At 31.5% G+C, this 23,870-nt stretch overlaps 1 protein-coding gene across 1 annotated transcript in view; it reads right to left on the bottom strand.

Annotated features, from left to right (window-relative positions):
* Positions 1 to 23,870, bottom strand: part of LOC129222971 (protocadherin-like wing polarity protein stan) — a 209,062-nt gene that overhangs the window by 19,313 nt on the left and 165,879 nt on the right. The window contains exons 21-32 of the mRNA XM_054857534.1: positions 23,066 to 23,252; positions 20,683 to 20,922; positions 18,652 to 18,763; positions 13,653 to 13,832; positions 11,062 to 11,203; positions 9,607 to 9,825; positions 7,195 to 7,348; positions 2,992 to 3,058; positions 2,841 to 2,907; positions 2,119 to 2,198; positions 623 to 791; positions 36 to 131 (exon numbers count right to left, since the gene is read on the bottom strand). Of these exons, the coding sequence (XP_054713509.1) occupies positions 36 to 131; positions 623 to 791; positions 2,119 to 2,198; positions 2,841 to 2,907; positions 2,992 to 3,058; positions 7,195 to 7,348; positions 9,607 to 9,825; positions 11,062 to 11,203; positions 13,653 to 13,832; positions 18,652 to 18,763; positions 20,683 to 20,922; positions 23,066 to 23,252 (1,713 nt within the window). The remainder of the gene's footprint in view (positions 1 to 35; positions 132 to 622; positions 792 to 2,118; positions 2,199 to 2,840; positions 2,908 to 2,991; positions 3,059 to 7,194; positions 7,349 to 9,606; positions 9,826 to 11,061; positions 11,204 to 13,652; positions 13,833 to 18,651; positions 18,764 to 20,682; positions 20,923 to 23,065; positions 23,253 to 23,870) is intronic.

The raw sequence follows: 23,870 nt of genomic DNA on the forward strand, positions 1-23,870 counted from the left end.
AAAAAAAATTAAAATATAAAACCAACATAACTCACAGAGACAACAGTAGTTCTTGTACCACTAAGATTTTCATCATAAGGCACCTTTTTTCCTCGAACACGTGCCCACGTGTGGCGTAGTTGTTGTCTCACCTGTAAAAGTTGTTAAAAGATAAAATTTTAAAAAATTTCAAAAAATCATGATTAATATATTTAGTGATAGTTGTAACAAAAATTTAGTAAAGATGTACAGTACAAATATCTTTATTAAAAGTAGCTTTGCAGATTATGCTTACAGCTTTACGGATAAAAATGTCCAAATACCTTTTTTAAGAAAGAACGTGAATGTACAGCGAAATCTCATTACAACAAATTTCAAGAGACTACTAATTTTGTTAGCTGTAACGGGAATTTCGTTGTAATGGTATTCAAACAATGTAACAGCAATTGGGACTAAAAATTTATTTCGTTGAAATGAAAATAGAGTTGCATTAGTATTGTTTTGGATTTCACAGTAGTACCAAAAGTTTCATTACACAACTAAACCAAGTGACTGACGTTTGCAGAATGTACATCTTAAATATTTTCTAAAGTAGCATTTTAAATTCAAATTCCTTAATCTTAGTGAATAAAAATATTCTTACCTTTTTGTTAATTATACAATATCCAATAAATATGTATACACCAGTAATGCAAGAAAATATAGAAAAGATATAATGGAGCACTTCTAAAGATTCATTCACAGATAAAATAGCAAGGACCCAAGTTGCACCAAGAAGTGGTAGTAACACTATTCCCAGCCACAGCACAGTTCTGAAAAATGAGTAAAATAAAAAATCAGCTACACTGATAATCTCAACAATACTCTTTATGTCAATTGGATTTTAGGAAAATAACTAAAAAAAAAAAAAAAACTTAGTTAGATTAAATGCTTCCCTCTGTTGATTTTTTCAAAAAAAAAAAAGTCCCATTGGTTGATTTATGATTAATACATTAATATCATTTAAGAGCTGAAATACTGAATTGGACAAATCTAGTAACAGATATAACAGAAAAATAATTTTAAAAACATCAAATTTGAAAAGTTCATGTTCGACATACTTTTTTTTTTTTTTGAAGTGGAAACATAAGTACTTATTGTATTTTGGCAAAGTAGAACTTACCAACAATAAAAATCATTCAAAATCAATTTCAGTAAACTGAAAACAACTGCGATCAGTGTGTAACCAATCATAGTAGACATTGAGTAAATTTTCAAGCACATCAATGCAAAGAACTCACAAAATTTTAAAAATATGCAGAGCAATCAATTCCACTTTTATAACAAATAGTTATCTTATAAATTACAATTTAATCACAATATTCCACATTTTTTTTATACTTTTCACACAGTAATTCAATTGGTAAAATTGCATAAGTACTGTTCTCACTCAGTGAATCAGAAATATGCTTCTTTTAAAATTATTATTTGATATAACAGACAACTATTCAACTTAAATTAATTTGGTCTGGCAGTAGCAAAAACTAAAATAAAAATGCTGTCCCCAAATTAAAAATTAAAAAAAACCTAGGCACTGTGTAGTCTTTAGTTAAAAATAAATTTACAAAAGTAGTTCAACAATTTGACTTTTACTCTTATTGAGAAAATTCTTGTTTTCTTACAAACTAAAGTTTTATGATTTTATTATTTCATTTCTTCACATCCCCCCCCCCAAAAAAAAGAAAAATACTATTAAGAAGTAAGAGTCCTATAGGTACTTTAATTTGTTCAGTACTGTGCCATTCTGATCATTATCAAATATAAACACAGTAAAAGAACTCAGAATTAAAATAAAAGTTTTGAACGCAGGGTTTAGAAGATTTTAGTTTCAGAGATATATTTCAAAAACTACTTGATTCTTTTATGTACATGCAAATGAACCAATCTTTTTAAGCTAAAAGATAAATTAATAGCAACATGGACAGCTAATAAACTATAAACTATTTAGTTAAGTTAAATATTGAAGTTAAAAAAATAAATACAAGATATTAAACTAACATAACATTATAAAATGCAAATAGTTTTCATATTTTTTTGAAAAATATATACTGAACTTAACTGTACTCCTTTTTATACAAAATCATGACACATATAACCTACCTCAGGTTTCCAAAGTCCATGACAGTATCTTTAATTTGTACACTTGCTCTAATAGCCATGGCAAATACTCCCAGATTCAACTGTAAACATTTACAAAGGTTACAAAGGTATGTACAAATATACAAGAATAATGAACATAGATCAACAACTCAATACTTCTCCTTCATTAATGCAGATATAAAATCATGTCGTTTTTACTTCATAAAACTACTAAAAACTAAGTCTGCATTAAAAATAAAGTATTGCAAATCTTCTCTATAAGGAAACTTAGATAATGTAACTTGCTCACACAACTGACGCAGAGTTTTAACTTAATGCTTAATTATATATTAATCTTACAGTTGGGATTAAGGTAATCTTTTGTCTTACTCTGGACACAATTGTTATGATAAGTGAATTGATGTACAAAATATTACATAGATTAACAACTCAATACCTCTCCTTTAATAATGCAGATACAAAATTATGTCATTTTTATTTCATAAAATTACTAAAAACTGTCTGCATTAAAAATAAAGTATCGGAAATCTTCTCTAGAAGAAAATTTAGATAATGTTAGTTGCTGACATAACATACACTGTGTTTTAACTTAATGCTTAATTATATATGAATCTTACAGTTGGGATTAGGGAAATCTTTTAAAACTGAAGTGTCTTACTGTAGACATAATAATTATGATAATTGAACTATGTTGTACAAAATATTAAAAAATACAAACTTACAAGAACTACAAAACAAATAGGTCCAACTAAACTCCATATTACACTTTCGTAAATAGAAAGCCAACAACTGAAAAGAAAATAATCGGTTAGTTATTTGATAATTTATATATATATATAAAGTAAATCAGTATAGAATGTTTTACAAACTTACAAAAAGTAATTTCCATATTGGTCAGCTCTAACTCCAACAGAAAGTCCAACAACTATAGCAGGAGCACCTAAAACAAGCAATAAAATTGTTACAAGGGTTACAACCATGAAATCAAACAGATACTTTCTGAACCCATTTAAGAATGAATTTAGCATAACTGCAATGTTCATTTTTTGTCTGAATCTGAAGAAAAAAAAGTAAATAAACTAGTTAAATTTATTCCCAAAAGATGATATGCAAAAAATTGATCAACTGAGACACATTCGTGAAGCTCAACTATAGCAATCAGTCCCACAGCAATTATCAGCTTCAATTTCAGTAGACAGCATTTAAAAATTAACAATGTAGGTAAAAAGTTAGTCAACATTAGAAATCTTTAGTCAAATGTTAGAAAACATATAAAACTTGGCTGTAAAAGGCAATTGAAAATAACCTTATATGAATACACATATTTTTTTAATTCTTTATAACTTATTTACTCTGGTAGAATATTGGGATATCTGGGAAGAAATCCTTCAAAATGCAAAACTCACTCAACACTTAAGTTTAAAACAATGAACACTGCTATTAATTAGTAGGGCTCGACCGATGGCATTTTTTGGCCGATGAGCTGATGCCGATTGTTGGCCGATTGTTCATTGATGGCCGATTGTTTTCCTCCAAATGGCAGATTGCCGATGGCCGATGCCGTTGGCAAAAGTAAATAAATAAATAAATAAAAATAAAATAAATTGGTAAGATTGTCAGGGATTTAATGGATCATTGATTCATTTCACTTTACTTCCTTTCTACAAATAAGGAATTGTAATCACAAAAAAAGAAAAGAAAAAAAAAAACAGATTTCAACCTAAATTTTTATTTTACGATCACCCAAGTTAAACTTCACAAGTTTTCCCGGCGCATCTGTACATGCATATGTACCTAAGAACATATAGATGACCGAAATATCCATTTTTAAACGCCTCCCTAGTTAATTATCGCAAATTCTCTTGTGATGTCTTCATGCGCGTAAACTTACATCACCCAAAAACATTATGAAATAGTAAGTTCAAAACTCATACGTACGTAGCATGATCTAAAAGTTCGAGGAAAAGTTGTATAAAACCTTACCCTGAATAGTTCACATTTCCGAAGTACATCTATCTACAAAATAGTCACCTTGAACGACTATGCAATTTTATTAACGTTGATATAGCTTTTAGAAGGACTCCTGGAAGACCTTTATCGCAACCTCCTGTAAGGCCTCTTGCACTGCTGCTTTAATCTTTATTGTGGAAAAGAAGGCGACTTTCATGTTGATGATGCACAGTTCGATTGGTCAATACTCTGATATGACAAACAAATAACGTAACATTTCATCGGACTTAGCTCCGTGTGACTTTTACCTGTTCCCAGCAAAAAAAACATTTGCATGGACGCCGTTTTCTTCCGTCAGGAGAAGATCAAGCTGCATCACAGAAGCTAGCGAAAAATGGCTTCCAAGAATGTTTCCAAAAGTTATATGAACACTGGCAGAAGTACATAGTCCTTCAAGGTAACCTTTTGAAGGTGGATGTTCTTCGGTAATGTGAACTATTCTGGGTAAGGTTTTATACAACTTGTCCACCGAACTTTTGGATCGTACTACATACAATCTGTATAGGGTGTAGTTATGCTTCTCCCTTTTTGACTGCTGTATGATGGAAGGCAAAGAACAACTGCCAAGAAAAAAAAGAAGAAAAACAAAGAGACTGTTTAACAACCAATTGATTTGTATATATTTTTTTTTAAATTGAACATATAACTAAGACTTCAGTAATATTGTAATAATGTATGGATTTAGGTACATTAAACATAGTTAAAAAACATTAAATTATGTTGTTTTAATCATTAAAAAAAATAAGAATAAAACTGAAACCGTCAACAAATTAAGCAATAAAAGTGGAAATATTGCACGTAGACATTTTTTAGTCATCAAATAAAAGTCATCAAATAATAATCATTAAACAAAAAAGGTAACAGATAAATTACAATATTAAATCACGATCGGAATATTTTTACACTTATTTATGATTTATGAATAGAAAAGTTTGCATTTTTCATAAAAGCTATAACAGTGATATATATTTTGCGGAAAAAAGAAATAGCCATGAAAAGAGCGAGGTTCTTAAAACGCAGCTACAATAAACAAACTCAATATTTACACGAAGTTAATAACTGAATACATATACTACTTGATCTGATGTTTGCACGCGTAATATTGAACAATTTGATTGTTTAATCTTTTATGAAGCACTACAAACAAGTTCAAATTAAATTTTTCAATTTAACAATAATTTTCTGAAATTTAAAAAATTGCATAATAGAAAATCCTTGAAACTTTTCTATAACATATTATTAAAAATATCATGAAAATGAAAATAACTTATTCATTGATTTTATATAAATACATAAAAATGGTCACTTACAACTGAAAAAAAATCGATCGCTATTAATGATACAAAAAAGATGGCGCATTACGAAATATAGGTGAAACAAGTATAAGAAATACGCATAAAGACATTTCTTGACCAAAATAAATAATCGCTAAATATTTAAGAAATGCTTGAAACGACGAGGATGGGTTAGGGGGGTCACCCTCTGATTTTGGAGTAACTCACAACATTAAACTTCGGCCCCAACTGCGCCTTCATTTTTTTAGTACAGAACCGCTACCACCAACGCCTCAGAAGAGTTTCTGAATCTATTTCATCACTTCCGAAGAAAAAATTCAAAAGTCCCTTTGATTTCCGAATTATGTCACCATTCAAAACGTCTTTAATCAATTTCTTACATTAATGCTCTAAATTCTTCCTAAACAATAGATAAAGCTTGAAAAAAAAAAAAACTCTAATTTTATGAATGGTGCTAGTTTTAAACAACTCAGAAGTATAACTAGAGTTTAATTTCAGAAATTGAGGGAGTGGGAGGAGGGGCACGCAAGTGTTCTAGGAAATACAAAAAGTTTTAAAAAATAGAGTTCAAAATAATCATATACATTGAGCAGAAAAACCCTTTTAAAACTTGCACCCGAGTTTGTTTTGACGTGCAGCGGGGGATTTAAAATATAGCAAAGGTTGCAATTGCGCGAGAGGCTCAATAACCATAGGGGCACCGTAAGAGTTACAAAAATGCTTATGATAAATGTTTTACAACTTCTGTGATAGAGATATAGGGCCCCAAAATGTATTTCGACGAGCTCTAAACTTGTAACTCGGCCGAAGCGATATAGAAAAGACTGCATTACTGTGATTCATATTACAAATATCGAAAAATGAAAAATTACCGTCGGTTCAATGGGAATCTAACAAAATGAAACAAAACTGATTTCGGCATCTCATATTTGTTTCCATGGTCTCCAGTTCGGCAATATATCACCAAATGATCGTCAGTCTAAGACGTTATATTAGTTTTGCATTGAAGTAAGTAATTAATAGCCACAAAAAACGAGTTAATAGGATTTTTATAAAACTTGATCGAAAACAAAAAGAGAAGTGCACAACTGGAACGTACGCACACCCCACATGCGAAAATTTAGCCTTCTACAGCTTACCATTTTTGAGTTATGACTTTTGAGAGATACGTACATCCAGCCGCAAGAAACAACGCATGTATACTGAATTCTTTGTTTAATTTCCATTTAAATTAAAGAATGCTTCACTAATAATAATTGCACTCTTAATGATTATTATCTAGCAAAACTATTAGACTAGCTAAAACAGAACCAAAACCTATTTTGTACATCCACATCAAGTATTCTTCTTAATGCAAAGTTGTCTTCAGTATTATAAAAATATATTAGATAAAGCTTGTCATCTACCTCAGAATTACTACCACAAATATGGCAAAAAATCTAGTCACAAAACATATTTTCAAATGTGGTTGTATATAATTTTCAATAAAAGGGAAATGAGATGACATTCTCTAACATACATGAACCATCAAAGTGTAATAAACCAGAGAGACATTTATAAAAACTAATGTTTTAAGATTGAAACCATGGATCAGAAAAAAGGAGAAAGAAAGAAAAAGGCATGCTAAACTTTCAGCATATTTGGAGCATTGAATATAGAATAAATTGACTTAGCAATATTTAAACATGAACTATACGTTAAAGTTTGGTGATTGATAGAAATGTATATATTTAAACGTTCTTCTATTTAAAAATCAACCACAGAACCTCACCATAGCCAATGGAGTAGTAAAACCTCATTTGACCATGGTTTATGTCCCTCATTTCAGTAAGCATTCTGTAGAGATGAACAGCTTCTAGAAACATCCAGGAAAACACACAAAGGAACATGTAGTGTAACATGATAGCCATCACTTTGCAGGGAAACTACAATATAAAAGAAAAAAAAAACAGTAAATAAACACTCGAGAAGCAAAAATGTTATGGCTCCCTAAAAGTTTTCAACATTTTAAAAGTGCACAGCAAATTAACGTATTTTGATCTTTATTGAAGTCAGCAATCTCTGCTTCTATTCTAAAATTTTTAAAGATATACCTTAGGGTTACGAATAACTTTTTTTCAAGACAAAAAGATAAGTACTTATGGATGTAAAGACATTGTCCTAAAAATTGTTGCGACATAGTTTTTGTTAAAAACAATGGAAAAACTTTAACCATCTGAGGTATCCCCATCTTTTTGAATTTGATACCCATTCTTGTTCCATCAGTCGGTCTAATTTATTGATATGAGCTTCCCAGAATAACAACAAAAGCTAAAAAAAGGGCAGATCTATCAATAGCAGGGCCCAATTTGGAAGTGTGGAGACCCCTAATCAGGGTTCGAAAAGATCATCATATTTTTGACAAATATCCGATACTTTGATATGTATCCAAATATTTTCATATATATATGTATATATCCAATATTTTTGACCCGTAAAAGTTAGGATATTTTGTAAAACTTTTATTGTGGGGGCCCCTTTGTTGTGGAGGTCCCGGGGCAGTAGCCCCACCTGATCTCCCCTAAATCTGGCTCTGATCAATAGTATATGCTAGAGGTTGTTCCAATTCTCTTTTCTTAATTCTTACCAAATACTTAAAACCTTTATTAACCTACTCGATTAAATCGATGTCCGCAGCTCTAGTCTTTGCGGATATTTCTGAAATGATTATTTTTTATGGGTTTTCCAACGGTACAAAACTCGAAAAAATCGGACCATTTCTTGGCATAGAAGTAATATTGAGTTTTTTATTAATATCTCTGTTAATTAGCATTCTACATAGATGAGACTGAAATATTCGTAACCCTCGTACAATTGCAAATTTTTCAATACCTGGCTCGACCCTGAACTCGAACTCGTTCTTTAGAATTTCGCATATAAGTGCGCAACGTTCCCCATCTCGTTTCACCCCCTTAAAATTGGAATTTCCCAAAATCCTTTATTAGCACGCACTTACATTATAAAATAAACCTATGTTCCAATTTTCAATATTCTAGCCTCAAAAGTTTTGGCTGTGCATTGATTGTCAGTCAGGACAAGCTATTTTATATATACAGATATGCACATTAGAACAATTTTTCAATGGCATCAGTGTTAAAGCACAAGATATGCAACTTAGTAATAATCATTATCATTCAGAAGTGCTGCATATTCAAAAGTAATTCCAATGCCCTGTGTTATTGCTTGCTTCAAAAATCATTTAAAAGCTTTGGATTGAAAAAATGCAATTAATTTTGCAATTCAGAATATAGAGTTTCTTCACTGCATGACTTACTGAAAAGGTGTGTAGTTACAGAGAATAGATTTTATTAATTGGTGGTGCATAGGTCTTCCACAAACCTATACATAGTTAAAATAATTCTCATTAAAATTAGTTGCCCAAAATCCATAGATTAATTTATAGTACTAGAGATATTATGATATCACTAGCACAATATAATGCAACTGTATATGCATTCAACTTCAGGCAAAAGTTTCCTAGTAGGTGGGAAGAGCAGTAATAATAGTAGGTAGGAAGAGTAGTAATAATAGTAGGTAGGAAGAGTAGTAATAATAGTAGGTAGGAAGAGTAGTAATAATAGTAGGTAGGAAGAGAAGTGGGTATTTCTTGTAGAAAGGAAAAATAATTTTTATAATTTTTTTACAAATGAGAAACAAGTTTTTAAAAATATTAAAAATATTGGGAGCTAATTCAAGCACAGAAACAAGCATAGATGGGTCTTTCCCCCCTTTTGTAATTGATTCAAGAGTTATTTCAAAAAAATAACTTTACAATTATTTCATACAAAATCCTTAACACAATAGAAGTGTTATAAAAACTTTTGAATACTTCACACAAAACAAAATGATCAAACAATCTAATTTTACTCTTTTTCCTAAAATGATAAAAAGTCTCTAGCAATACACACAGAAGATTCACACACTAAAAATTAATGCAGCAAATATGCTCATCACAAATTCACTACAAACAACTCATTTTGTCTGCAACTAGCGCGAAAATATTCAATAGCACTATGAATCAAATTTTCAGAAAAAAAAACACATCTGCATTACAATCATGAATTTGTTAAAATAATCAAGACTGCTTTGGTTTTTAAAAAAAAATCACAAAAATAAAAACTTATAAATCAAGAGAAATACATACCTCTCTCTGGACAAGAGGTCTCCTTAATTTTAAGGCCACAAGGAATAAAAGCTCAGCAATGAAGATGCAGGCCACAAGGTTTTTATGTATATTGTTACTGTTTGTCTGAGGTCCTCTAAGCAAGCAAAAAATGAGAAAAGCTGCCAGTAACATCAGCAAAGAAATAACAATGCCCAAGTAGGAAACAACGTCTTGAGCAGTTGATTCCTCCATAAAATACTGTAGGAAGGGAAACAAATGAACGGGATTAACAACAGGAAAAAAAAGTAACAAAATAATGTTTTATTTTTTTATATGTTCACAACTGCAGACAAAAATAAATAAATAAATAGTAAATAACATCACACAGCTGATTCAGAACTATTAAGCAGCCTTTTTTTTTTTTTTTTCAAATTTGTCTCCTGCCTTGAAAGTACTAGTATAAAATGCGTAGTTTTTAATTTGATGCAACTAATCTGTCATAAAAATATTACATTTCCCAGCAAAAGCTTATTTTCTCCTATTTTTAACCAACAAACAAAGCAGGAATGTTTTCTACTCATTTGAAATTGTAGCAATATAAGCAAACTTTGATTTTCATCTTTACTAATAATAAAGCTGAAAGTCTCTTTGTCCGGATCTCTGTCTGTCAGAATCTCTGTGACGCGCATAGCACCTAGACCGTTCAGCCGATTTTCATAAAATTTGGCACAGAGTTAGTTTGTAGCATGGGGGTGTGTACCTTGAAGCGACTTTTGAAAATTCGATTTTGTTCTTTTTCTGTTCCAATTTTAAGAACATTTTCCAGAGCAAAATTATCATAAGATGGAGGAGTAAATTACCAAGTCATCATAATGTGGAACCGTAACATGGGCAAGCCAATTGGCAAGAAATTCATCATACATTATTTGTAAATATACAGGCAAACTAAGAGACCTTTTAATTTTCTACTACAGGCAAAGCCATGCGGGTACCACTAGTTTCATAATAAAACAAGAGAAATATTTTCAACAACTTTTTATCTTAAACATTAAGCAACAAATAGGAAATTAATTTGATATATTGATGTTTTTAGTAAGGCATCCTAAAATTGAAAAAAGAACAAACATTTTTTGACTGCATATATGTTGCTTCATCATATAATAGTCTGCTTCATCATATAGTATAGAATCGTCATTATTTTTAATGACTTGGGTTACATCCTATATTCAAATAAATCACTTTTACTATGGCCTAAACTACCAAGGTCCATGCATAGATGAAAATGTTTGTAATTTATAACTACACTTGAAAAATGATATAAATATGTCAACATACAGATTTTTATAAAATTTAGACACATTTCATACAATGATGTTTGTGGAACCTAAGATAGCAAATTAGCAATACATAAACTAATTATCAAATCAAATTTTGCTTAAAAGTTTTGAATGAAAACCTATTTTAATATAAATACAATTTTATGTGAAAACTCACTTCTTTGTCTGTGATATCCATAAGAACACCAAAAGTGGAGAAATGAGAGCAGGAACAAATTATATAGGGTTGTACTCCATTGGTTGTGATGAAATTACCTCCTAATGTTAGGCAACCATCAGTGGACCACTTTCCTCTGGATCTAAGTCAAGCAAATGCACAAAATATTATGGATGTTCAGTGATACTACAGTTGACGCTATATTTTATGAACCCTTAATTTACGAACGCTCACAATTTTATGAACTATTTGCTAGTCCTGAAAAATCTTTTATTGAAACGCTAATTTTTCATTCTTTTTACGAACTAGAAATATCAATAATCTCTTTTTCACGAACTCAACATAAGGTCAAAGTAGTTCTTTCCTAAGAATTCCAGCACCTGGGACTAAAAATCTCAGACAAGAGGATATTTCCTTTCAGTTAAATTGGGATTTCATCTTTATCTATCTTTGTTTTGTTTCCATAAAGAAATTAGTTTACAGTATAACTTTGATTTAACAACACCGGATTTCACGATTTCCTCGATTTAATGATACATTTCACTGGTTCAAACTGGACTGCACTGTACGTCTATATTCCTCGATTTTACGATATCATTGATATAAGGATAACTTTTTCCAGTCCCTTGACAATTGTTAAATCAGGGTTATAATGTTATTTAAAGATAGAAAGCATACCTTGATCTTAAGGTCTAATTTTTTTAAAGCTTGTGTTTAGACATTTTTTACACTGTGCACAACAAAAAATTAAATATCTATTTGTATTGATAGAACTTGCCACATAAAAATGCTTACTGTATATACACTGGTGTGCAAAAATTAAGGACGAAGTCGAAAATTAGCATATCAGCTGAACGAAGAGGCAGAGCGGACAGAAAGACCAATCAGGAGATTAAGTAAGGTGATGTATGGTAGCAAATGCGCAAATATGCAGGCAGACGTAATGGGGGAGTGTCTGAGTAGTATAAAGCATGTTGTCGGTGTAAGATCAGTATTTCTGGCAAAGAGATTGCACGCCGTATAGCAGTTAAAATCACACTGAGTTGCTGCCTCAGCGAGAAATGGCGAATAATCAATCTGTTAGACGACATCTGGATGTTTTTCCCCGAGGTCGAATCATTGGAAAGTTGGAGGAAGGCCGCAGTGTGACAAGTGTGGCTGCAAAGTTCGGAATTGTGCTTACAGCATCGTTTCACGACTTTGGAGACAATTTCAAACTACGGGAATAGCTATCCGCGGGGGTTCAGTAGTGGTCGTCCACGAGGAACCACACCCGCAGATGACCAGTATATTGTCTTACAGGCCAGAAGAAACAGGCGGCAGACAGCAGGAGAAATTGCTAGACAAACGACACAGGTGACTGGACGACCGATATCACGTTTTACCGTGGCCAGAAGACTGCACGGTGGTGGTCTGTTTGCACGACACCCTATACGGTGTGTACCTTTAACGCCTGCCCATCGGAGAAGGCGTTCTCTGTGGTGCCGGGAACACCAGAATTGGAGAGACAATGAATGGGGACGAGTACTCTTTACAGATGAGAGCAGATTCAGTCTGAGTAGCGATTCTCATCGCATACTCATCTGGAGAGAGCGGGGAAGCCGAAATAATCCCTCGAACATCATTGAAAGGGACAGGTATGGAGGTCGCGGTGTTCTCGTTTGGGGAGGCATCATGCTTGGTAGTCGTACAGACCTTCACATCTTCGACGCAGGTTCAGTCAACAGGACCCGTTATTGTAATGAGATTCTTCTTCCATATGTGCGTCTTTTTAGAGGCGCTATGGGTCCGCAGTTCCTTTTCATGGACGACAATGCACCATGTCATCGCACAGTAGCTGCCGAACAGCTCTTAGAGAGTGAGGATATTGAACGTATGGATTGGCCGGCACGATCTCCGGATCTCAATCCCATCGAGCATGTATGGGATTTTTCTCGGCAGACACTTGGCAGCTTGTACCTTACCACCAGTAACGTTTCTGGAGCTTCGATTGGCGCTGCAAGACGAATGGGCAGAAATGCCTCAACAACTCAATGACATCCTCATTCTCAGCATGGGCTGATGCTGTGAAACCTGCCTAGCATTTGGGATGGAGACCGGATGTTTCTTGCTGGACACCCATCACAGGGATGTTTCGGCCTTCAGTCGCATTGCGCTCCAAGCTACTTTTTCAATAAAGTTTCTTTTTATCCCTCTGATTTCTCTTTAATAAGTGTTGCTTACATTACACATGTCCGTACGTATTGGCGATCTTACGGTATTAAATGTGTTGATTTGGAAAGCTTTTGTACAAAGTTATATTGAAAAAACCATCTCGTCCTTAATTTTTGCACACCAGTGTAGTACACAGTTCTTGTTGCACTTTGATTTTACAAACTTTGTTTGTGGTTTCAAGGAATGCGTAAAATTGAGTCTCAACAGTGCAATAGTTTAAAAATAAATATACCCCATTCACATTATAATTTTAAAAAGTTTCTTCTTCACAATATTGAGCAGTAAATAAGTTATGTAAAAAAATTTGTATATCAATCTGTTGACATATCAGTTGACATATCATCAAGATTGCAGGAAATGTAAATATTTGAACCTACCCAATAGAGTAGTCCCAGAAAGCACATTGTGGGTTTGAATGCTCTAAAACATCATGAAGTCTGAACTTAAAGTGCAAGTTATGACTCAGTTCATCTTCTAAAATTGTACTTTTATTAGCAGGTTGTGCAATGATTGTCACCATAGGAGTATTAGCTGATAAAGATATTCCAAAGCGTTGTCTAAGAAGAAAAAAAAAGTTACAAAATAGCAAAAACATCACAAGCATTTATTTAGTCCTTTCTCAGAAGGACTAAATTCTGCTAACAAAACAGAAAGCAAATGTAAGAAAGGCAACAACTTATTGAACTTTTATGTGTAGTAAAGAGCCAGCCCTGTTGCAAGGAAAGTACAAGTTGTCATGAAAATTCATTAAAATGCAAATACAAAAAGAGATGATCAGAGGCGTAGGAAGTATATAAACGTAGGGGGAGCTGGGGCTCATGATAGGGATCCAAGGGAAAAAAGCAGTAGCGCCACCAGATTTTTTTCTTTTTTTTTTTTGACGGGGAAGGGGGGGGGAGCACTTGAAAAAATTTTCTTATTTGAAATGATTGTCGGTCCTTTCGTCTTCCTCTCCCTTTCCCAGTAATGTTTTCAATCATATCTAACATATAAATTGAGGCAGTGAGAAACAAAGGGATGTAAGTGGATATTTTCAAGTTTTGAGTAAAACGCGTTTAAAGATAATGTCTCAGGTAAGCCTTCATTGATATTTTTTCTCAATCATGCTGTACAGCAGCACCGACCAGCGCTACTAGTATTATCTCTCACCCCAAGACAGAGGAAAGGTTCCTCTACTATTTGTACTGGTTATCTCCAAATTTTTAAGTTTGCCATTTACATCCTCTTGCTTCTCACCGCCTCAATAGTATATGAGGAGAATGGGGTGATAAAACTTCTGGTTTTTTTGGAAGGGGATCGGTCCGTTCTCGAAGATGAGCACATATCAATAGGGGGGTCCTGGGGCTTCAGCCCCGGAAAATTTCCGAAATCTTAGTTCTAAAAACGTAGTTTAGACGATCTTTGGTAATGTTAAGGAGAGAAAATATTCGAATGTCCTCCCTGGAAAATTTTTGGAATTTATGTCTTTAAAGCGCGAATTCAGACCATATTTATGACGTTAGGGAAAATGATATGACTCAAGGATTGTCCTCAATCGATTTACATCTCTTTCCCAATATTTCAAAATTGAAGTTCCAAAAACGCAATTGAAGACAGTCTTCAATGATGTCAGGGAAAGGGGGAGGTTCTAGGGCTCTCACGACTTTTTTAGAAATTGAAGTCTTAGAGAGCGTTCCTCAATGAGGTTATTGGAAAAGATTCCTTCCCCTTAAAGTTTTAGAAATTGTAGTTTTAAAAACTGAATTTTCATCCTTCTTTTTTGATATCAGATAGGAGTTTCGGGTGTCGCTCTCCGAAAATTATTCGAGATAGATCATATTTGTTAATGTTAGAGGCATAGCAATGTTTTGAAATTGAACGGAATATTATATAATCTATCATATTGTAGAGGGCAAGGTGTTCAGTCATGGGTTCTCTTCCGCGAATTTTCAGGACATCGCTCTCTAAAAACGAACATTGCAACGCTTTTTAATAATTTAGGAGGTAGGGGAGGGCTTCTGCAGCGTAGCATTTAGAAGACTTTCTTTTATGAGAACTAGAAACAGAGGAGAAGAGAAACAGTGCGCCTGAAATGTGTTAAAATAAAACGTTCGTTGTATAGTGCAGATAAATGTTAGTAAAAGTATTTCAGAGAAACTATGAAAGATTGTTGGTGCTTTTTTCTAACAATAATAAGTGAAAAGGAACGTTTTTAATCGTGAAAATGGATATGAAAAGTTTCCCAGAACCTCAAACATTTTGAGGAGTGCTCAAGTGCTCTCTTCCACATGCATTTTTTTTTAGCATGAAAACATATCTGTAACCAAAAAAAAAAAAAAAATCCTTAATTTTGAGAAAACAAAAAAAAATAAGAATAAATGTAACTTCATAAAGTCTAAATGTTCAAAAAAAATTTTGTTTTCAATAAACTCGCAGTTTTTAACATCGTAACAGTGTTTACAATTATTAAAGTTTTTTTATATAAATATTCTAATAGAGATTTCACTACCGATTTTGATTAGTGAGAATTTTTGTTTCTGTGTTGTTACCTTAGAATATCTTATAAATACCTAATATACCTTAGAATTCTTTAAATTATATTTATCTTTGCAAATTTTTAACTTCATGAAAAAACCAATCCCTCATGGTTTAAATATAACAAAATAATGGATAAAAAGTTTTTTTTTTTTTAGTTTCTACCGTGGAATAGTTCTGGATTTTTTTTTTTTTTAATCACAGCAATGATATGTATCCGCAAAAGAAATTTCTGGGTATGTTATTGATTTAGGTTGTTTCTTCTGACAATATTTTCAATCAAAAATAATAAATATAACTTTTATAGACTTTTAAAAATTTGTTCGAAGAATATGTATATCAGGCTTTTAGTCTATGTCCCCTGACAGAAGATCACTTTTGGTTTCGATAGACCATCGAATAATGATATTTTCGCAATCTGATCGTATCTTTTGATCGAAACGTGGAATTTAACACCCGAAACAAACGATCATAATCCCTCGAAAATTAGTTTAGAACTATTTTTTGTTCTATAACTACATTGCTAAACTTTTGAGAACTCGCTAAAGAATTTTCTTTGATCGGGGCTGAACTTTTTATGAAGAAATGAAAAAAAATAAAAAAGAGAAAAAAACGATGGATAAAAATGCTAAATAAATTTGTTTGTAAATTGGACTTTTTTCTTTTTTTCCTCTGCATAGTTTTTATCCCCTTTCTTTTCTTTTCTTTTCTTTTTTTCTTTTTCTTTCTTTCTTTTTTTTTTTTTTTTTTTGATAATTGCAACAAACAAAAATATTATATGACCACTCAGTATTTTAATTTAACTTTCGTTTCATATTTTGCAAGTTTGTTTTAATCAACGAATTTAAAAGGATTCGCCGGAGATTCTTTAAATAGCGTCCTGAAGATCAGATGTTTTTTACCTTAGAAACCCTCTTTTTGATACGTGTCTGGAGCACCTTCATATTTAAATACAAAACTGGCTCACGATTATCTCTTTTTAGAGGAAGTGTGAGATACAAATGGCATGCAAAACTAAGAACATTAAACTGAGCTACAGTGTAATGTGTAATACACTTGCGAAAGACGAGCTCAAAGTGGAGAGGGCGGAAAACATGTAGATAACTTGTCTTTAATACTTTTTTTCTTCCGGGAATCGAGAGGTTTGAAAAGAGGGAAACACAAATGTACTGACCGTACTGACCACTCAATCTCTCCCCTTTCTTTGTTGGTTATTATGTGGAAATTCCTAAAAAAGGTAGATCTCATTTTTTAAATCAGGTTTGAGATAGACAATGTACTGCAAAAAGCTATACGGTTAGAATTTTTCCGGGGGAGCTGAGTCGGTCTGAAATATTATAGAGGGAGCTCAAGCTCCCCCAGCTCCCCCGCTTCCTACGCCTATGGAGATGATAAGCAACAGTTTCTGAACACAACTAGGCTGGTACTAGTCATTTTATTAATACTCAATGTAGATCAAGTGCCCTCCCTCTGAAGTCTTCACCTTATTATCAGTAATGACTGCTTTTGGAACACTAATCAATATACAAAATTCCTATCAACAAATTATTTTTTCTTAAGTTCCAGAGTATCTGGGGTTTACATTGCTTACAATCATCCTCCATCTTTTTATTCTATGCAAAAATTTAGTCCATCAGCAACATTTGTTCTGATGAATTAGAACAACTGAGTCACATTCCTTTGGGCTCTACTTTGCTGCTGACAACAAAATACACAACATATTAATCCATCATTTAACAACAAATGGCAATAAATTCAGAATCATGATTTTTTTTTTTTTTTTGATCTTTTAGTGTACTAATGATGCATAATTATTTGCATTACTTTTAGAGAAAACTTCAGTTATAATTGGAACTGAAATGTGATTTAATTCCAAAATAATTACACAAACTTGTACATAAATTCCCAATGTATTTCCACATAAAAAGACTTTGGGCCCCACTAGGTTGGTTGACTGGCTAGTTGGTTCCAGACCCAATGAAGGTCAAGACCCCTCTTAAAACTATTCACCCTGTTGCATGAAACAGCTACTTTTTCCAAACTATTTCAAATGCATACAACCCTATTAAAAGAGGAGTTTTCCCTAATTTTAAGGTTAGGCTACTATTTGAAAATCATGAAACAATAAGTTCTGATTCTGCCCATGGGCGTCCATATGCAAAATTTCAAAAGGGGAGGAGGGGCTCAGATATTTTTACCATGGTTTAGCAGGATATTTTCCTCATAGAAACCGATTTCAGTACAGATTAGAATTATCAAAGTTTAACATTTTTAATAACTGATTAATTAATGGCTGAAGAAAAAATGTTTTTACATTTTTGCAAGGAAAAGAAGTACTAAAAGTAAGGAAGTTTTAATTTTTAAAGGAGGGGGCTTGAGTTCCCACTTGCCCCCTTATATGAGCACCAATGAGTGCTTTCCATGAAATAATGTCAACATTTTGCTTATTCATACTCCGAATCATAGTCTTCCTTTTAGGAATGGAATCATAATCAAATTCCGAAAATCTCTTTATTGACTTAATAGCACTTTTTTGACTCCATTCTATCATAGTGGTAAATTTTTTAAATCAGTTTGGGAGTGTCATTTTGTAGGATTCTATAACACATGTAGGTAATTTGATTGGAAGAATAAAGAGCAAGGTGCCTAGATATTGTCCACCAAAGGCTTTGGTGAAAGAAATTAATATGATAGTAGAAAGTTATAATTAAGAGAAAGAATTACGCAGTGATTTTACTCAAAAGAGTTTTAAACTTCATGAATAAAAACTGAAAATGTTAACATATAAGCAGGTATTAACTCATAAATATTCATGTTAATTTGTTAAAAATTACGTTTAATTTTTTTTACAAAACTGCGTACCTGATTGATGCGTCATAAAAACTAGGAAGCATTTGACCAACAGTAGGGTACACAATGTAAGCCACAATGGCTGAATCTTTTGAAGTCTGCATTCCCTTGGCTTTTCTCATTGCTAGAAAAAGTATCAGATTTACAAATTTGACTTCAAAAATCAAAATGTATAACCGATTTAAATATAAATATTTTTTGCACACAACATAAACATTTCATTAGCACATACATTAAGTATCAAAAATGCAGTAAAAAATGAAATAACATTAACAAAGTTACCGGGGTTCGAAAATATCATGATATTTTCGAAAATATCAGATACTTTGTTGCTATATTGGATGCTATGATAGACATCCGATATTATCAAGTTGCAAACTAAAGTCTTCAAAATAGTAAATGCATCCTCAAATCACTATTTATTTTCTTATATTATAATTACAATATGTAGACCTAAAATTAAGGTTTCTTTCATTACTTATATATAATATTTCATTTTACATTTTCAACAATTTAATGGATTTAATTTAGCATTAGTAATTTCACTCATGTTTTTTCTGTTAGCTATTTTTTATTATATGATCCAGAAATAAATAATATACATTAGTCAGTGCACAGGCATAAGACATTTTCTTTTTTTGTGAGCAATGTTTAATATTTTAACTAGGCACTTTTAATATGAATTAAAATTGTTACATTACTAACAATTTTATGAATATAAAAGACAAGTAAAAAAGGAATATTATATTAATTTGATATATTTTTGATATATTAATATATCATAAAACTATAGTAGATAACTTTTAGGTTATTTTTAATAAAAAATGAACAATATTTCCATGATTTATATATTTTTCATATTCAAAATACCATAGTTAAAAAAATAAATATCAAAAATATAAAAATATCATGACATTTTCAAAATAAATATTGGATATGTATCGTGATATATATCATGATATATATTGATGAATCCTGAAAATAACATAAATTAGGAAGTACAGTCGGACCTCCATATATCGAAGTAGCAAATTCCGGAAAAAAATTCGATACATAGAAATTTCGATACATAGAAACGATCTTATTTTATCCTAAAACTCTTCTAAAACATTAAAATCAAAGCTAATTTTCGTGTCTGAAACGTAATTTCTAATTTATACAAGCATCGGATTAAACGAAAGTTAATAATTAAAAAATAACAGAAATCACATTTTTGCGCCTTCATACATCTTCATTCTTCGGCAATTCAACTTGATCTGCAACATTAGGGGATTTTCGTTTTGACAAATCGAGAGAAAAGTAAAAAAATTAATCTACTTAACTTGAATGATCTTTACTGCAGCTGAAACGACTACGAACGATAATAAACAGACAAAAGGGATGACTTGAAACTGATTTTACAATGTTACTGGTTACAACTAAGAGATTTGAAATAAATTTGAGGGAATTTAAAGAATTCTAGAACGAAACAACGACCTATCTATATACACCCCTCAACTCAAGATTGCTGATGAGTTTCGTAGCAACCTTTAGTGAACATAATTTTCTCCCCTAACCTTTATTATTCATGAGACAAACAATCCAAAGAGGAAAAGAAATTTACGAATGTCTCGAAAAAAATTTCGATACATAGAGATTTTTTCGATATATAGAAACAATTTTTCTATGTAATGAACATAGAAATTTGCTGGGATTTCGATGTATAGAAAATTTTGATATGTGGAAGTTCGATATATGGAGGTTCGACTGTAGCTGTTTTCATTGTGAATTGCTTAATTAAAACAAATAATTATAGCATTACAAATAAAAACTACAGAATATAAGTAATTAATTCAATTAATTTTTAAATCAGAAATATATATTAGAACTCCCCAGAAAATTAAATTATAGAACAAGTTAAACAGTAAACAATGATTATCTAACATAAATCTAGATACATAACTTTTAATTAGTGGTTGATAAAATAGCTACAATTCTGAAGAAAGTAAAATATAAATTTAAAATTAAAACAAAATCATTACGTTTTAGAGAGAAAATACAAACCTTCAGCAGGTTTCACATTTAAAATTTTGATCGGCACAATTGCTTTTGTTACATCATCTAAAAATCTTTTCCTGACAGGAAAATTATTGTACTTGGGAATCAAAACTGCTGGACCTTCTTCATGGTTACTAAAGTCAACAAATTTAGAAGCTTCAGGGGTGAAAGTGGCGTTTGTTGAAAATGATGATTCAGAAGGAAGAGCCCAAAGTTCTGAAGAAGATACAGTATCCAAACCAAAGGCTAAATAATAAACAAATTAATAAATTAAATCATGAGCATTAAGCATTGATCATAGCTGTAAAATCAGAACTCATTTTTGAGAATAATATCAGGTGTACAAATAGGTTTTAAAGGATCCTTTTTTTTTCCGAATTTTAACACTTGTGAAAGAATATTGTGAAAAAATGGTTTCATGTTTATTTTTCGAAGTATTGGCCATCGTTAGCCAATACGTTTCGCCATCTTTCAGGCAATTTTCGAATGGAATCTAGAAAAAAAGATGCGTCTTTTGATGCGATCCACGAGTCGATCCAATTTTGGACTTAATCAAAAGAGCGGAAGTGCTGATCCTCAAGAGCATGCGTCATCAACGAAACCAAATAGTAGTCTAAAGGGGCAATGTCTAGGCTATATGGCAGGTGGGGTAGGACTTCCCATTTCAACGTATCAAGGTATGTTTTGACCGGCTGCAAGACTAGTGACCAAGCATTATCATAGTGCAAAATTACCTTGTCATGCCTCTCCTTATATTGTGACCATTTTTCCTGGAATGCTCGGCTCAAATGCATAAACTAAGTTCGATATAGTTGTTTGGCACTAGTCTTCGCCAATATAGCCTCCAATTTGGCATCCTCAAACTTTTGTGGCCGTTCATCTGGCTCTTTGCCATTGGTATTAAAATCACCACTTTTAAAACATTTATACCAAAATTCACATGTTGAAATCGATGAAGCATGTTCCCGTAAGTTTCTGGCAGCATTCGATGGTCTTCAGATGCACTTTTCTTCAAATGAAAGCAGAAAAGTAAACTTTCCCACAAATTTTCTCTGACTGCATTATCTATCAGGGTTGCAAAAAGTGTGCAGGTATAAACACAATTTTATGCTTGCTCTAACTGTTCTTGCACTTTTTTTTTTTTTTTTTTTTTTTGTTTTTTGTTTTTTCCTTGTCATTTAAATATTCTAGTGTTAAGATATTTTTACACTACGCATTGCTTCAATGGTACATAATCTATCTCAATAAATCTTAAATAATCTAGCAAGTAAGGTAGCATATGAAATTTTGGTTGAAATACGCTTTTTGGCTTGTTTTGAAATGCAAAGAAATAATGATAATTACAAAATTACAAAAGAGCTACTTGGATTTTTTCCTATGTAATTTTAAAAACTTATTTAGTCTGCCTTGTATATTTATGTACCTAATAGAAAAGCTGCATAGATTTAAAAAAGAAAAAAATAAATTATTTAGTAAACTTGCATTACCTTAAAAAATATGTTTCTAAATTTATTATACCTGTAATTTATCATAAAGCTTTGCTAGTTACTTTGCATTAAGTAGATTTTACTCTTTGCATTAATATGCAAAATTTATGAAAACATTTGGGGGGTAAAAAAGGAAATTTTTGAAAAAAAAAAAAAAAATACATTTTTGGAACCACGGTTTAAAATATGGTTTAAACCAAACAACCCTGCATTTTAGATACACAATATTTTTGGGTTTTTTTAAACAAATAATTAAGAAACTTGAATTATGTCATACCAAAATAAGTTTATTTATAAGAAGAGATAATATGGAAAATTAATGTTGAGAACAATACTAATACATAAAGTATAATGCTAAATTAGTTTTAAAATTTTTTTTATCCCCCCCCCCCCCCCAGTAATATTAAAACATTGCTTTTAGACAATTTCCAGCTTTTCAAACAGAAAAATCCACACCTTATTAGAAAAAAAAAAAAAAAAAGATTATGAGAGGAATAAAAGAAAAAAAAATGCACACAATTTATCAGTTTTATTATAGACTGTTTTAAAAGAAGAAACACATCAAAACACTCTGGCTAATGATCAAAATCTTTACTCACAACTGGTTCGAAAATTATAAAATTAGCAAAACAATTTATAAGGAGAAAATATCATAAAGTGAGTGAAAATTGTTTTTCACCCTAAAAAATTACCAAGCCTATTTGTCACTGTTATAACAAAGTTTATTTTTATTTAAGCAAAGTTTATTTTATTGAGCACTACAGCATTTTAGATTAAAAAAAATATCTCAGGACAAAAAGATTAATAATATTATTGTGATGAAAAATCTAGGCATGATCCTATTTTTAGATCAAAAACTTTTGTATATAAAATAACGATCATTTCTTAAATATAAAACTTACCCATATTTTTTGCTACAACTTCAAATGGTTCTGTAAAAGTGTCTTCTTGATTTTGAATCAAAGTCTTTCCATACTTCTCAAACATTAGTAATAAATGTTCAGGTCCAGTTCCTGTAAAAGTTGCAATTCTCTCCCACATGTCAGTGTATCGTGGTTCTAAAATTTTGCTTGCAGATTCAACAAGACTCTAAAAATGAGAAAATATTTAATTCACTTCAAATGACAAGAAGTTTCTTTGTAAACAAATACAGTCAGATCAGTAGTTGGTTGATGGAATAAAATTTGATGAACAGAAATTTTGATAGAGAGAAGAGAACTCACTCTTATCATAACTACTCCTACACTGTTAAAACTAAAGCAATGTTTCTAAAGCCAATCAACATTTCAATTTTATGTTTGAACATCATTACTCAAAAGTTGAAAATTAAAAAAAAATTATAAGAAAAATGTATTAAGGCATACGAATCATTTAAAAAAATCAATAGTCCAGACTGAGTTTGCAATGATCATAGTAACATTTCTTAAAAAATAAATAAATAAATAAAAGACAGTAAGATTCAATTCTTTTTTCTTGAGAAGTATAATGAAAAAACTAAAAAGTTTAGAATTTTTTTTAGAATGCTAATGGAATATTGAGGTCATAATAAATTGTCATCCTAATTTTTAATTTTCAAGCAATATTAGCAATACATGTTCAATTTTCAACTACTGTCTGATTTTCTCTCTTATGCTAATCCTCCCATCTTCTCTGATTTTATCAAAATATGGGTGAAAACATGGAAGGTAAAGAACGCAAACACGAAAT

Source organism: Uloborus diversus, chromosome 5 (assembly GCF_026930045.1).
Source record: "Uloborus diversus isolate 005 chromosome 5, Udiv.v.3.1, whole genome shotgun sequence".
NCBI lineage: Eukaryota > Metazoa > Arthropoda > Arachnida > Araneae > Uloboridae > Uloborus > Uloborus diversus.